At 42.6% G+C, this 16189-nt stretch overlaps 1 protein-coding gene across 8 annotated transcripts in view; it reads right to left on the bottom strand.

Annotated features, from left to right (window-relative positions):
• Nucleotides 1-2224: 2224 nt before the first annotated feature.
• The window catches only part of grin1a (glutamate receptor, ionotropic, N-methyl D-aspartate 1a), a 33402-nt gene continuing 19437 nt past the window's right edge, over nucleotides 2225-16189 (bottom strand). For 4 of the 8 annotated variants that reach the window (XM_051412607.1, XM_051412608.1, XM_051412602.1 and 1 more), the window contains 8 exons: nucleotides 15684-15832; nucleotides 15444-15601; nucleotides 14733-14894; nucleotides 14300-14409; nucleotides 13785-13930; nucleotides 8672-8698; nucleotides 7753-7863; nucleotides 2225-4336 (listed from right to left, as the gene is read on the bottom strand). In XM_051412607.1, the coding sequence (XP_051268567.1) occupies nucleotides 4268-4336; nucleotides 7753-7863; nucleotides 8672-8698; nucleotides 13785-13930; nucleotides 14300-14409; nucleotides 14733-14894; nucleotides 15444-15601; nucleotides 15684-15832 (932 nt within the window). In that variant the 3' untranslated portion in view covers nucleotides 2225-4267. Of the gene's footprint in view, nucleotides 4337-7752; nucleotides 8036-8671; nucleotides 8699-13784; nucleotides 13931-14299; nucleotides 14410-14732; nucleotides 14895-15443; nucleotides 15602-15683; nucleotides 15833-16189 lie in introns of those variants that run through there. The other 4 variants (XM_051412609.1, XM_051412610.1, XM_051412605.1 and 1 more) reach the window with 2 other exon arrangements.

Below are 16189 nucleotides of genomic sequence, written 5' to 3'. Positions count from 1 at the left end.
TCTGGTTCCACAGAACTCTGGAGCACTCCGTCACATGAATCTCTCTGACAGAGTGTGACAGAGTGTCGGCTGTGATCAGGGCAGAGGGTCAATGGACCATAACAGACCTGACAATATGCTGCGACCCACCTCTGCTTCTGCCAGGTCTGTCATTAATTAACAAAGACAGCCATGATGTAATTAATGATGACACTCGTAATTTAATTAAAGATTTTACTGACTGTGACGATGACTGTGTGGGTAGCATTTTAGCTTTTGAAAGGGTCATAATATATTAACCTTTTCATGTTATTAGATTAGCCTAATGTCTGTACATATGCATCATGACATCTTAAGAGGTTTACAGGAATAACCCTTGATTTTATTATACTTGTCAGTTGTTTTCTTAATAACATGTTACAAATATGTGGAAGGGACATTAACCAACCAGATGTCTGGATTAACAAGAGTAAAAGTCAGCCACGTTAGCGGCAGTGTGAAGTTTAACGTAGGTGCAGTGGTGTTTTGAGTGGAGTTCCAGATTTAGGGGGGTGGTATAAGATGGAAGCTGCCAGCAATAAAACATTCCTTGCCACCCTAGTTTAGTGTCAAATTTAATACATTAATTCAGATTAATTTGAAAATGGAAGGAACTGTTATGGCCACAATTAAAGTTCAGCTAAAAATCAGAATCAGAATCAGAAAAAGGATATATTCGGAAACATGTCTGAAGATTTGGAAATGATTTAATGATTCCTAATGCCACCTTTAGGTATTCCTGTTTAATGCTTTACTAATATCCCCCAATAATGTTATGTTCAAATGTTGATATATGTGATTGATTGCAATTAAATCAGGATATACTTCTGTGACCCCTTAAATTCTCCATGCCACCTTCTGGCCACCCCATGAATATTTTTTCTAGATCCATCTCTGCATGATGCTAACATGCCCACAGTGATAAAGTTAATATGTTGATGTTTAACAGCAAGTTCTTTTGTTCACCATCTCCAGTTTAGCATGTTATAATACCAACAGTAGTAGCTACAGCTGAGGCTGATGGTAATGTCATGAAATCAGGTGAAACGAAAGGATTCATCCTGTAAGGACCATGAATGTGTGAACGAGATGTCATGGTAATCTATCCAATAGTTTTTTTTAGATATTTTAGTCTGGACCTAAACAGGATACAGTTTGTCCCTGACATACTGTTAGCTACCATTTTCCTTCACACATTCACCAGACACAGAGCAACATAATCATCCAAATGCAGTCCTGTCTACCCGTTCAATATCCTGGATTCACTCTTGTCCATCAACAGGATCTGTCTCAACTATTGTTCACCAGCCACTGGATTTGGCTCTCTGCTGCTGTCTGCTGCTGGGCTGGTGTCAAACACTCGGACTGTCTGAGCTTGTTTGCTGGAAACTGTGGCTTACAGTTTTATACGAAGTTGCTAAGAGCAGTTAGGAGTCAACCCTACAGTCTATAGGCATGCAGACCAAAGACCCAAAACAACAAACCACACATAACGTTTATCATCATTTTGCATTGTTGCACTTTGAGAGCTTTTTTGGGAGAAGTTCTAGACAAAATGTATTATTGCACGTTTCTATTTTTCTTTTAAGAAAAAAATCATCAAACATGTAAGTTGACCAGAGCAGGAAAAATGGTGAAAAGTCTCCATCATGCACTTATGCTTCACTGGCCCACTGCACATTTTCTTTTTGTATGTTTTGTTCTCCCCTTATACTTTTATTTCTCCTGGTGCAGTATGTGCTTACAGTCTTTCATTTTTAACTGGGAAGCCATTTGAAACTCTTAAAATAGCTGCTATGCGACAAAAACGTTTACTCACTTCCTAATGTGCAATTCTAAAAATAATTTGTGTTGAAATGATGAGTCGGATAATCCATCAGTGAATCGGAAGAAAATTACCATTTTGGTAATTAATAATTACAGCCGTAATAAAAGCCATTTATCTAGCAGAAATGTCAAACATTCTTTGGCTCCATCTTCTCAAAAGTGAGTATTTGCTGCTTTTATACCATCACAAATTGAATATATTTTCATTTGGACTGTTGGTTGGACAAAAAAAGCTATTTGAAGATACCACCTTGAGCGCTGGGAAACTGTTGGACATGTTTTAATATTTCCTATAATTAACAGATTAATAAAAAATGACAGATCAATCAATATGTAAGTAATTGATAATAAAATAATAAAATCACAGGATTTGTTAGACTTGGCAATGTAAGTATATTTTATTTACAGTTGTATAAACAAGATGATATAATGCAAGATCTGGAAAAGGTAAGAAAAACAAGTGATTCTTCCTTAAGGGGTCTTGTGTGTATGTTTGCATGTGTGTGTTGATGCATGCCCACGTATCACAACTGTTGTGTGTGTGTGTGTGTGTGTGTGTGTGTGTGTGTGCGCGCGTGTAACTATAAGACATTCTCAGCTGCAGTCGTAATACAAGCGCAGTGCAATCTCCACTGAACCAGACTGTATTTACAGTTCATTCAACTTAAGTGCTCCAAATAGCTCGGCTAACTGTACACAGCAACAACAGGCATCCAGAAACAAACCAAAGCACTGATAGTAACACGTAAGCATGCATAGGGCAGAATGAGAATGGGATCAGAAGCAAACTCTCGGTTCAAATTTAAAAAACCAAAATCAGTTTTAGCACTTTGTGTGGTTGTTTTAAAAGTGTCCTTATTTCTCTTATAAAGACTTTGTGGATACTACTGTTTCTCTAATAAAAGTAAAATGAAAGAGAGATTTGTGAAATTAAAACATCTTAAAGTGGAGTTAATATGTCTGATGTTGTAGTGGTTCTGTTAGTTTCTTGGTAAATCAATAGCATTTTTTTTACAGTTTGGGAGACCCCTCAGCATAAAGTGCTATGCAGTGCCAGACACCAGAGAGGATGTGATGTGTCTTTTCAACAAACAGCAGTGGTTTCTCAGCTCCAGAAAATGGGAAACGGCCTGTTTTTGCATCTAACCAAGACCTGCACACAAGCTCTCAGGCTGAGCCACGTTTTCAATTCACTCGGATTCCTTCGTGTAAAAGCTCTCCGGCGCTGCGCAGGGAGGAGGTTTTGCATGAAAGACCGAGTGCTGGTTGGGTGAAAAACCTGGCCCTTTGATGCAACCCCTCGGAGACTGGAAATGAGAAAGACTGCTGCGGCAGGAGAGAGGAAGAGAGAGGGCGTCCCCAAGCGTAACATGGCTTATGGCTGAGTGTCTCAAACACATTTGGACAAACACCAGCCTTACTGAACAGTTTCATCAGACTGCAAATTAATCTGTGACTCTGAGTATTCACCTGCTTATCTCTTGCTATAAATAGTAGTAAAGCTTAGCAGATTTTCTTTAAGAAATAGAATTCTAACAAGAAACTAAAATAAAACATGCATTTGGCATATTAGTACAAAATTAAAGGGGGAAAAGGTACACAGAATCTGGTATATAGTAGCTTTCAAAATAGCAATAATCAATTTCATCATTGAGATCGTAAAGCTCTTATTCATATACAAGCAAACACATGCTTTCATCATCTTCACTGGTAGACAACATTATATGTCCTATCCTCATCATTAGTGCCGTGATTAGTGCTTCCAAATGAAAGAAACATCATTTAAAAACCTTGTAGATAAAAACACAGGTAGTTCCTATTAAAAAATACTTGATATCCATTGAAGCTTACAGTACATCTTGTATTGCAGTATATGTTGTTAAAAAAAAAAACTAGATATTACTATGGTATCTAAGCCCTAATTGGAAGTGATATGTCAAGTACAGTACTTGCACCAAAACTAATTTATCCGTTTACTTAACCAAACTAAACCTGGCTTGCTAAAGTTATACAGCTGGTCAGTAAATTTGAAAAGTAGTTAACATCAAACATTAAGTAAATTTCTGTGAGTAAAATGACTAAAACAAGATTAAATAAGTTAGCTAATAACATACAGAAGGAAAAGATTGTATATGTGAGTCAGATGGGTTCTTCTGTGCATGCTCAGGGACCCTACAAACATCTAACGCCAGGTAATCCTGACTTTTAAAAAAAAGGTGCAAGTTCAGTGTTCTATCAGCCACGTCTTCGAAAAGCAATTTCCTCCAAAGCTCCGTTGGCAGGCGGTGAAATGAAAGCTTCGGCTGCAACGGCGAAGGGAACGAGGAGACGGGTTCTCCCTTTCCTCTTCCCCTCCCCTCCTCTCCCTCCTCGTCTCGTTTCCTCTCTCCTCGGGGAGCGAACGTCAGTGTCTCCCCTCTCTTTACACCACGGTGCTGACAGACGGGTCAGACAGGTTGAGTTGGCCCGTGATGTCAGTGGGTGGGTACTGCTGCAGAGGTGAAGAGAAATGGGGGGGAAGGAGGAAGGGAGACACATAACAGGGTGTCATTTCTTAACAAAAGTAGCATTTGGCAGGTTTTTTTCTTTTTCTTTAGTAACGTTAGTATAATTACCTAAACATTCATTTATTTTTATTTTTTTAACACCTGCTTCTTTATTTCTGCAGAAATGTAGAAGCAGGAGGGTTCTCTAACCCTTCTCAGGCACACCTTAGTTTTGCCATTTTTGTTGAATTAGGTTTTTCTTTTGGTTTGGTCGTGCCTGAGGTGGGCTAGGCGGGAGCGGACGTAAGGTGCTGAGTTTAGACAACAGCAAACTTGAATCAGGAATCGTGTAATTTTTGGCCTTAGAGCATGGGTGAACGCTTTTCCTGCCGTAGCTCATTTATCTCCCCACGGTCATTTATAAGCATGCAGACAGGCAGCTTCTCTCATTTTAGCAGCTCTGGAGGAGAGGAAGAATTTTGGGCTGATTTCAAAGTGCTGTTGTGTCGGACTCTTACGTCCAGTCCCCGCTTCACTGTGCTTCTTTTTAAAGCAGAGTGCGTTGAATTATAGGCCTCTACAGTGCTGAGAGGGGAAAACAAGATCCCGATTCCATGCAGGTGCTTAGTTTCTATGGTAACAGTGATTTTTGCTTTTGACTGAGTCTTTTGAGTGTGTGGTCTGACAGCAGTAAGCCATATTTGTACAATGCTGAGGCTGCTTTTTCTGCTAATGAGCAATAATATAGAAACCTGCTGAAACAATAACTCGTTAAACATAGAGTCAATTACATCATAAATAGAGCTTGTGGCATGCTGGGTTTTTTTTGTGTGGAGCAGCTTCATGTTTTGGAACATTGGGTGGAGTAATAAACTCGTCTGCATTATGTTCTTTATTGTCAAACTAATTTCCAAAGTGCCAGTCATAATCCTGACTCAGAGCACTATGTTGGAAAAACCGGTTTCATAACAACCAATGTGCAAGAAAACATCTTTTGTTTGGACACTGAACGCATCACAAATGAGTAACTGTACATTAATGACTGCCGAACCAAAACAGGGAAGAATCTTGCCTCGGTGTACCCATCTTGTATGTACTTTTTGTCTTTCTCAATTAAGCAAGATCTTGGGATTTAGGTGCCTCTCGTTTCAAGCTGATAGAGCCAATACATTCAAGCATATGAGCTTCAGAAGCTGTTATGATGCAACTAACATGCTGACAGATGGGGCAACATCCAGACTGAGTGGTAAAATGTTACATTTTCTAAATAGAGTCAGAGTGGATGTTCCTCATCCCCTTGACCCGCAAGTTGCATCATCATATGGCTTACAGCCCCCATTTGGGTCTCCTCATGTCTTGTACCTTGAGGGCCTGCTAACAGCGCACCCTACTGGGGTCAAGTGGACCAGCAAAAGAGAGACACTTCACTGACATCACAACCACAGTTAATGGTTATAAAGCTACTTATTCAACACAGCTATGGTGATTGTTCTTAAGATGTGGCACAGCTACAAAGATTATTTCTACTTCTTCTACTGTTACTACAGCTATGACAGTTACAGTTACTGGCATGCTTGCAGAGGGAGAGAGGAGCAGTGTGGCATGTGGGTGAGGGACACTGACATTCAAGTCCATTGATATCCATTAATATAAAAGAAGAACATTTATATAAAATCAAAATAATGGTCAAAGACTGAGGATGGTAAATCTTTCGATTGGAGCATCTTTTTTTGATTACACTAAATCCTGTATTATTTTTCCATTTGGAGACATTTTTCCCCCCACTAGGGCTCCGAAACCAGCATCCGGACCCTCGCACAGACATAATAACAATGGCGGTCCCACTCTTCTTCTCTTCAAACGAGACCAATTCTATTGAGAAACCTCCAGGGGAGAGTAAAGCTGGTTTGGTTCAATGCGAAAAAATCCATTAAAAAAAAAAAGACAGTTAAACAAGAGAAAGAGAGAAAGACATGAGATCAAATTAAAATACACACACAAAAAAAACCATTTACTTTTCGACCCGTTAGCTTAGCTTCCATAGGCTACATCTCCCCTGAGAAACACATTTAAAACACAATGTTAGTACAGCAGCCTTTCTGTGAAGGTGTCTGTGCTATCTCCAGAGATTATTGCTGGGTTTGGGTTTTTTTTAAGAGTCTCATGCCAGATTTGGTCAGCAACCAGCTATGTCTGGCAGAGCAGCTGGGCACAAATGAAAGCGGGTCACTGGTGTGTCAGAGCACTCCAAGCTTGTGGAATACAATCTCCCAACTGCAACGAGCAGGACCTTTCAACTGAACTGTGAAAGAATGGAGAAAACCTGACACTCTCATTGTGCTGCAACAAAGGAGTCAAGCAAAGATATAGAGATGGCGTCAAAAGAAAAGAAAAAAAAGTATTTGAAACACAGTGAGAGTCTAAGGCTTCACAGAGTTTGGAGCCCGTAAAAACAATCATTAAAACATAAAAGAAGACTGTCTTCACCACCTGAAAATATACCCTGAAAAAGGCATGCACAGTTCAGACCACAAGGACACTGAAAAATAAACAAGAATTATGACAAACAAAATATGACAAAGCAAAAAGTAATTTGATTAATAGAAATCCATGAGTGTAATCCTGAAATAGACATGTTGATAAATAAGACAAAACATTAGTTTTCTTCCCAGGAGGAGTGGCCATCACGACCACCTTGGAAATGGATTTTTGGACAAAATGACAAAACATTGGCGCATGCTTGTCAAACCAAAAGCAAACCAACAGCGGCTGAAACCCAAACAGAGGAAGTGCGGGCGGGATCGGTGCAAAGGAACAATGGATATACAAAGGATCAAGCAGTCAAAAACGACAGGACACGAACACGAATATATCAACACACACACACACACACGCGCTTATGTACAATACACACACACCACAACGCCACCAAAAAAGTACACCATCGCCAGAATCCACGTCCAAACCAGAGGCGGGGAGGAAGAGCAGCCCAAGACAAACACCACTGGCAGACTGCTTGCTTTTGTCGCCCCCCTCCTCCAGGAGAACACGCCACTAATCCCACCAACCTCCCCCCAAAAATCCTGGACAAGTGGGACGCCCCCTTCCCCAAATTCAGAGCCCAGCTCCTGGCCTGGCCTGACCTGAGTTCCTGCACTGATGCCCTCCGGCCTGTAGAGGACCTACAGATGCTAAATGGTGATGGCTGAGCGATGGTGAACGGACAGACACGTGGCAGAGGCCGCGGAGCCGTGTGGAAATGGGTGAGTGGAACATGGCGTCGTCTCGCGGTCGGATATGGAGATGTGGGTAGAGAGGACAGAGAAAGAGAAAGGAGAGGGGTGGAAGTATAGACAGAGGAGGAGGAGAAGAGAAAAGAGGAGAATAAACAAGGGAAGATGTTGCTTCTTCGTCTCCTTACCGTGTCTTTGGAGGACCTACGTCTCTTGATGCTGGAGGCCAGGGTGGTACTGATGGACCTAAAAGAGGCTTTCTTTTTGGGGTCGGGTTCTGCTCTACCACTTTTCCTATCCTAAAATAAATATATGTAGAAACATTATTCATGTCCTCTGGCTGGGGTGATAACTGTGGTTTCAGTCTCACCCATTCTCTCTTCCCACCAGCCCCATCACCAACCACCACCACCCCAATAAATTACCTTACTTTAAATTGTCTAAATAGAGGGAGGGTCCTTGTGAGACAGACTACAGCATTTGGGTATGTAAAATGCGCAAGGAAGGAGAAAGAAAGGAATAAAGCCTGTTAGATGTGAGAGTGGAGATAGTCTTTTCAGTCTGATATGAGGGCACTCGCCTACAGTATATGCAACATTATCACAGTGGGACTGCACATGATGGCACAGTAGTCCTCTAGAAATGTGCTGACACATTCACTTGGCCCCTAGAAATGCATTGGAATGAGTGATGACTAGTAAAGATGTCAGTGGGTGTGATACCTACGTTACACTACTTTAACCATCTAAAATGTTCTGCCTGTACGCACGCTATTGCCTGAACACACACTTTAGAGTTGCAACTTCCTCATTTCAACACACAAGCAATCTTAAATTAAAATGGATCAACTAAACAGCATGCCAAATCTGACTTATAATATGCCCATACTTAACACTTTAAATATATGGAATCTAGGATTCTGACCCAGGTCAGAGCTCTGGAAAACATTTAGGAATGCAGTCCTGTCAAAAATAAATGCAGAAAAAAAAGCTGTTTTAACCAATTAGGTGCCCTCCCTCTCTCATACCATCAGAGTGCCCCACAGCTACTCTCAGCACAATAACTGGGTGTTTGTGTGCAAAAAAACTCATATTAAGGTATTCTTACATCCTGAGTCTCTAGAGAGGAAGAGGGCTGCATAGGGGGGAGAAAAGAAAAATAAAATAAATTTCCATCCACTTGATCGTTATTACTTTAAAGATCCTTAAGCAAAAGCCAAGGGAACCAAAAAGGGCGGATATTTAAAAATAAAATAAAAAACAACTAGCAAAGCAAACATCCACATCCAAAGCCAGGCAGGTATAAAAAGTCGAAAAAGCTACAGTATCAGAGGCCACTAAAATGCATATCAAAGAGGGAAAACGACAGCGACAAAAGTCAGTAATTGAAGCCCATTTAGTCATTATACCTGAAAGTGGTATAATGGAAATTCACCCCACACACAAGGGAATGGGATGGAGGATGAGATGGACTGCATAAGTGAAAGGTTTGAAAAGAAATGGTTGCCTACAGTAGCTGCAAAAAATCTTACTCTAACTTAAAGTGCAAAAAATAAAAGCGACCCTGTGTGCTTGATTTCATGATGATCTGAGCAGATGGAGGCTAATAGATGCTATTTCTAAAAAGTAATAAGAAAGCACTCTAAGATGGCTGTTAAGCAAAGTATAAGTGGAAGATGAGTGAGCAGTTGCAGGGAGGGAGGCCCTTTGGGCGGGCGGGGCAGTGTGGTGTGAATTTCAACATGCCAAAACATTTTATGGATGGAGAGAGGGATAAAGGGGGAAAACATAGAATAATTAACACAAAACAAATAGCGTGAAAAATCAATCCTGGCCAGCACTGGCCCCGCAGTTCATCCTTTTTCATCAGGTCACATGACTAGGCACTTTCAGGGCACAATTGTACCACCCATCACACCGCCAACCAGCACTTTTCTGTCAACCCCTTAATGACATGATACCGGGTGGCGAGCAGGCATAAGCTGGCGTGGAGGGTAGATGAGAGCTGGCAGAGAAGTGATTGGTGCACGACATCACTCGATGTTAGTGCAGGTAATGATAAGTACAATCTTTTTCCTGTTGGAAGATGACATCTCATGTTAGTTAATGCAGAAAGTCAGCCTGCGTAGGAAGTGCCTCTAACTGTTAATCGTCTTGGTTCAGGAGAAATCAATGCCCAAGTGACGTCAGTTCTCTTCTTTTAATCTTTACTTTCCCATTTCTTACACATCTGATACTGCAGGAGCGCAGTCTGGCCGCTCTGAGCCCTGATGAGGTGCTGCGTGTGCACAGTCCCGGCCATGCATGGCATGCTGGACCATCAGATGAAGAGCACATGGCATGGGACTCGCACAGTGTACAGCAGCCGCCTGTTTCTTGTCGGAAACAGAAGCGAGCTGCCACAGTGCATCATCATTTTAAACCATCATCATCATCATCATTATCATCATCATCATCATCATCATCATCATCATCATCACCATGGAACAGGGTTTCTGATACTCTGTTTTCATCCCAAACTGACACCAATTTCCGTTTTGTTTAGACACTGCACTTCTGAGTAACGTCTGTTTGAAAAGGGGAAGCTGAAAGCCAGACGTGTAGCATCAGTGATGTAGTGGTCAACAACACGTTAGGTAAACAGCAAGAGAAATATACAGAGATATAGAGTGATAACATATAGAGATATCATCTGTATGATGTAAATTTATAGAACACATTATGTTCAGTAGCATTGAGACCAAGCTGCAAAACAAGCACAGGAAAATATAAAACACACAAAACCTTATAGCTCATACCAGAGTCTGACCGATATTACTGTAGCTCATTACAGGTATACTGGCATCAGCATCTATGTTGAGTGGTATGCAAAAATAAATCGATTTATAAATGTATAGGGTGTGTTTTTTTGTTTTTTTTTATGATTGTGTGTTATTATACAATAAATAAAGTTATTATAAATTGTAATTTTTGCTATTGAATTTGAATTTAAATTATTACATTTAGATCTCTTAATTCCCAATTTGAATTTGTACTTTTTAAAATTCACTACCATTTATTTTCTGTTAAGCACCTTTTTAGACATGTCCCCATAATATTGCCGGATCCATCTACCTGTGAAGGTAATGGCTTCTATCTGAACTAAAATAGGCTTCCTTCCTAGGCTTACTTCCCTGGTTGGAAATGTATTCAGTAATGACTAGACTGTTGCGGAGAGAGCTGGCAGTATTTTTCACCTCTGTACGCCTTGTTTGTGAAGGATGTTGTGCATACTGGCATCTTTCACACTGTCATTAAGCTGTCTTGTTATCTGGACTGCAGTAGCTCATTTTTTGCCCGCTTGGAGGCAATGGAAACACACTGTGAGCACAAAACTGACACATTATCACCTTTTAAGTTGACATGACAAAGTAATTAGCAAACAGTGACATATTTACATGTACAACAGATACAAAGCATAATTAGCTCTCATTTGGAGTCATGTTTCTGACTCTTCACACTCTTTCAGCTCTGGGTCTCCACCAACTCCTGAGAAAAAATATCCTGCAGTTTAGCTGCTAAATACTTATGCCATATAAACTATGCCATGAGAGTGGCAAGAGCGAACCAGAACAGTAAAGTCACAGGCTGTCTTTTTTCCCCTGTATTATCACAAAAGACGCACTGTGTGGCTACACAGTACATCCTTTACACACTTACTTTGTATAATGTAAATTATAAATTTAGATCATAAAGATTGAAATCAGCTTCAAAATGAATTCTCTTGCACAAATATAAATATGCTCTAAATGAGCTTAAGTAGGTCTACCCCCACTACATCTCTGTGGCTACGGCTCTGTAAAGCTGGAATATCTTAGGCATGCAATTCTAACAGTGCATGCACCTTTATTTCTCTGTAAAGCATTGTGTAAGCAACGGTTGGCGTGGAACTTAATTAACTTATATTCTGAGGGCTTTTGAGCATTAACAGCATTTTGACAGTGTCAGCCTGCAGAGGATGAGGGGTGTACTGCATGAACAGATTTAGGTTAGTCAGAAGTGCATGTTCTCTCAGGTTACATATCTGCATTACGGTATGTGGGTGCACAGTGCTTTGCATAATACACCAACCTGAGGCAGTATAAGCACATAATTACATACAGACATGAGTACAAGCAGTCAAAATGATGCCAACGATGGGACTCCAGGTTTCAGTTCCACACTAAGGAAGGAGGAGGCCACATAAACTTTTGTCCTACATAACCAAGTTGTCATTTTTAATTTGTGAAACTGAGATCAGGGAGAGTAATCAAATCAGTGCACCCAAACAGTATGAATAATACCCTGAATAATATTCACGCAGAACAGAACAGATTGTATTAGCCCGACTAGACTTCTTGGGCTCCCTCTGTACTCCTTGCATGAGACCCCATTACAGTGGTTATATTTAGGGCAGTGAAGACTGTTTGTGTCCGTTATTTTAGCTCTAGGGCCCACAGTGACGGTCGATGAGCAAGATAAGCATGCATGAGCCGTCTTTGTTCAGCGGTGCAGAGAAATCAACATGATCATCGCTGACATGGATATAAAATGCGCTGGTCTACGGGCAGTTTAGTGTGTCCCTCTCCTTTCTCAGTGAACCCCCCCACCTCCCCCGCATGCATTCGTCTGCTGAATGCGCCTAGAGAACGCACAACCATATGAGGACACATGACAGTTACATACAGAGTCAGGTCGATGGCAGACACTCTTAGAAGGACATTGATTTGCTGACAGGCACTTGTGATTTTATACTGTACCTTCCTCCAGCCCTGCTGTCTCTATTCAGCAGGGCCAAACACTGAGCTTTGGTTCAAGGCTTACATAGAGTCAGCAGACAGGCTGCCAGGGCCACATAACATGACTCACAGTGGCTGCGTGACCGGCCGTTAAATGTGGACCCCTGCACCTCCAATCCAATCAGGCAGTGAAACCATCAAGAGTAAAGGAAAGGGAGGAGTGTGATGGTGGAGGAGGGGCACTCCAATGCTCTAACGCTTCACAGCCATGTTTGATTGCCTGGAGTGTAGGGGGCAAATCATGTTCTTCGTCGGCTGTGCGGAGGACCTTATCATTTGATTGAAGCTTAAAGGGTGGGTTCACTCAAATTACAAAAAAGGAAAAGACATTTCTCATTTACTCCTAGTAGTATCTTGCCTTGCAAACGTCCACTTCCCCGACCTCATTGGTTTGGTGGCAGAAGTTTCAGAGGCAGATATCTCAAAAACCCAGCGTGTGTGCCCGAAACTATCTGCATGGATAGATACCACTAGGTGAAGTAGAAAAATAAGAATTTTTGAAATTTGGGTGAACTGACCCTCTTCTGACCCCTTCTTCTGCTTTCATTGCATCGCATGAAGCATCTGGCATGCAAGATACATTTGTCTCATACTTGGTGTCTGCATTTTGTACACTGCAGTGGATAAGGAGACATACTGTACACTGTAGCATGGTACACTTTAAAGTTATGATGGCTATACAGGGAGAGTCACTGCGGTGTGATTGAGCCAGGGCATTGATTTTAATCTTTATGCTCTATTTGTATTGTGAGTTCATGGCTGCTGTTAGCATGACTACCAGAGTGAAGGAAATCAATGATGACCATACAGTAATCACTGTTATTATTGTTTTCATGGCGTTCCTGGCAGGACATTTGCTACTTTTTATTTGCTTTTCATGTCCACATCATCTGACCTCATGAAGCGTATAAGCGCCACAGCAACAGCTTAGAAATTACTAGTTCATGCTATGGACGTGGAAGGTGAAGTTTTAATTCAGATGTCCATCATGTTAGAAGGTCGCAAGGGTAATCATCTTATTGCTACTCTAACAGCAAGAGAGAGGCATGGGGGTGGAAATGGTTCTGCTAATTGGTTACATACTAATGAGGGGGTCCCGGCCACAGCTTGACTTCCAGAAGCCTCCTTACTCTCCTGCAGGTACACACAAGAGACACGGGCGCTGTTGGCCTCTAGGAACTGTTAGGACCTACAGGGTGGCCACTCAGGATGCCTTACAGTACATGAAGGCATCAGAGATCACGGTTTCTCATACGGTGATCTGGCAGTCTGACCACCACATAAAGAAAAAGGCTGAGAGACAAAAATTGACCCCCCATGAAGAGGGGGCTTTGTTGGCTCTCTTGCACCCCAGTCTTGGCCCTTCCACACTGGGTTTGAACAGACAGAGGGGATAAATCCTACCTGCAGGTTCTTCCTCCAGACATTGACGGCCGCAAAGGCCAGCTGCATCTGCTTCCTGCGGGCGTCTTTATGGCGCTTATAGGCGATTTCGATAAAGATGAGGAAGATCCCGGCTGCAATGCCTCCAGCCACCAGCATGAAGACACCTGTTGGCAAGGGACGGACAAACAGAAACAGAGCAGAGGTAGAGAAACGTGAGATGACGGTCTACAACCCCGCTGCTTCCACTGAGTATGAATGCATGGTCTGCGTGTCTTGCTCAGTGGCCGCCCCTCCTTTTCTCAACCAGCTCCTACTGACGACGGCGGCTGTAAACTACACACTATTAATTGAAGACCACAACCGCACAAAGCCACAGCACAATATACTGTACGGCACACTTCCACAGAGCACCCACGCCGACACTAAAACAACGATTTTGTAAAGGTATTGGACAAAAAAGCGCTACAGTACCTTACCACTGCAGTTTTTGTCCAATCACTTTTAACGCTTTCTCTACGCGATAAGGACCATACCTGCCATGTTTTCAAAGGTGAGTGTGGCTGGGGCATTGCTCCTTGAGTCACACTCCTGGTATCTCACCCAGGTTTTATCTAGGTCTTCCATGAAGCCGTTCTCATGAGAACTGCAGGGGGTTGGGGGTGGTGGGGAGAGAGGTAACAAAGTTAATACACGCCGCAAATAACGAAATATTTGAGCCGCTCACTCCCAGATAGCAACATAAATGAAACTGAGACAGCAGGACAGGTGACAAACAGACATACAACTTGACAGAGACAAACAGACAGAGAGGGCAGGAGAGGGGAGATACAGAGAGAGAAGATGTAACATAAGGCGATGTATTGGATGGCTGTAAATGGTCAATACGTGACCAGAAAATCATATTGATAAGAAACAAACAAAAAAAAAAAAAGTCATACGAGTAATGCAGCTTCGGCTGGGACAGACCTGAGAATGGCCAGGGACACATTCTGTTTCCAGGGGCTGTCCTTGCGCATGCCTATGCCAAAGCCCGAACGGAAAAACAGCTCTCCCGTGGTCACCAGGTCGCACTTCTGCGAGGCTTCAAACTCCAGCACCGCAGAGTCCCAGATGAAAGCATGCAGCTTGCTGTGGGGGAGGGGGAGGGAGGAGGAGGAGGAAGGAGGGAGGAGGAGGAGGGGAAGGAGGGGGTTACGGTGCGACAGTACAATGATTTACATACACATTTACGGCTCCCACCCTTCTCTCTCTCGCACACCAGATCGTGTGTGTCATTCAGCGTTTACCAGCAATCTCTACCGCTGCTTATGGCCCAAATGAAATCCAATGCCAGATGGGTGAGGGCGCGTCCCCCATTGGATTTCCCCCATCTCAAAGATGTTCGTCTTGGTACAACCTGAAAAAGGGTGCTCCTTGACTCAATGTTAGCTTAACCTCACACTGGTGCCAGTGCTGTTGACACGTCCACACCCTTGCTCCTGTCCCTGTACATCTGTCTTGGCTGGGCAATGGGCCTGGGTCAGAGAGAATGCAGCAGTAAGTCCTGCCACTTCCATCTGGTCCAGAGGTCCATGTCCCCCCCCCTGAGCTGACTGGTCTGGCCCTGTTCTGTGTGTCTGATAGGTCGAGCAGCCGGCCGACACGTGCTCTGGTCGGCCCGGCCTGGCCGAGACTCACTTGTCACGCACGGCCTGGATGGCCTCGGCGGCACTCTCATAGTTGTGCTTCTCCATGTGGCGGTACATGGTGCTAAGCTCCACCTGCCGCCGGAAGTAGATGTCCACAGAGCTCTGCTTCACTGTGGCATAGATGAACTTGTCCGATGGGTTTCTCAGCTGCACAAAGAGACAGACATTGTAGTGAATACTAAGAACTTCCATTGATGTATACTGTTGTGTATTAACATAGCCTACACACCCTTGGGTCATTGATGCCGGTGATGCGCTCCTCAGGCCGGTCCAACACCAGGAAGGCAGCCAGGTTGGCAGTATAAGAAGCTACAATGATCATGGCAAATCCAGCCCACACCATGCCCAGGATTCTCGCTGAGAAGCTGCGCGGCGCACCTGTGTGGTGAGTTCAGTTTTGACCTTTCAGCTCACTACTTATTATTTTCTAATTGGATTAGTTGGCTAGATACTTCTTTTTCGCCTAAGTAACAGTTCCACCCCCTAATACCAGTAAGCCCTGCTGCTACTACTACTGCAAATAATGACAACAAGGATCATTAACCCATATGTTAAATTAAATCATAATAAACCCTCTACCTGTGTATTTAAAAAATTCCAACACAAACCAAAACAAAAGAAATTACCAAAAAATATAGCCCACTAAAATATCAGACATGAAAAGAAAACACTGGAAGACAAATTAAACAGGAAAAGGTAACTGTTAAAAGACAAGCTGCAGCAGTGTCTTTCTTT

The sequence above is a fragment of the Dicentrarchus labrax genome, unplaced genomic scaffold (genome assembly GCF_905237075.1).
Source record: "Dicentrarchus labrax unplaced genomic scaffold, dlabrax2021, whole genome shotgun sequence".
In the NCBI taxonomy this organism is placed as follows: Eukaryota; Metazoa; Chordata; class Actinopteri; family Moronidae; genus Dicentrarchus; species Dicentrarchus labrax.
This window is presented reverse-complemented; position numbering and strand designations above follow the sequence as displayed.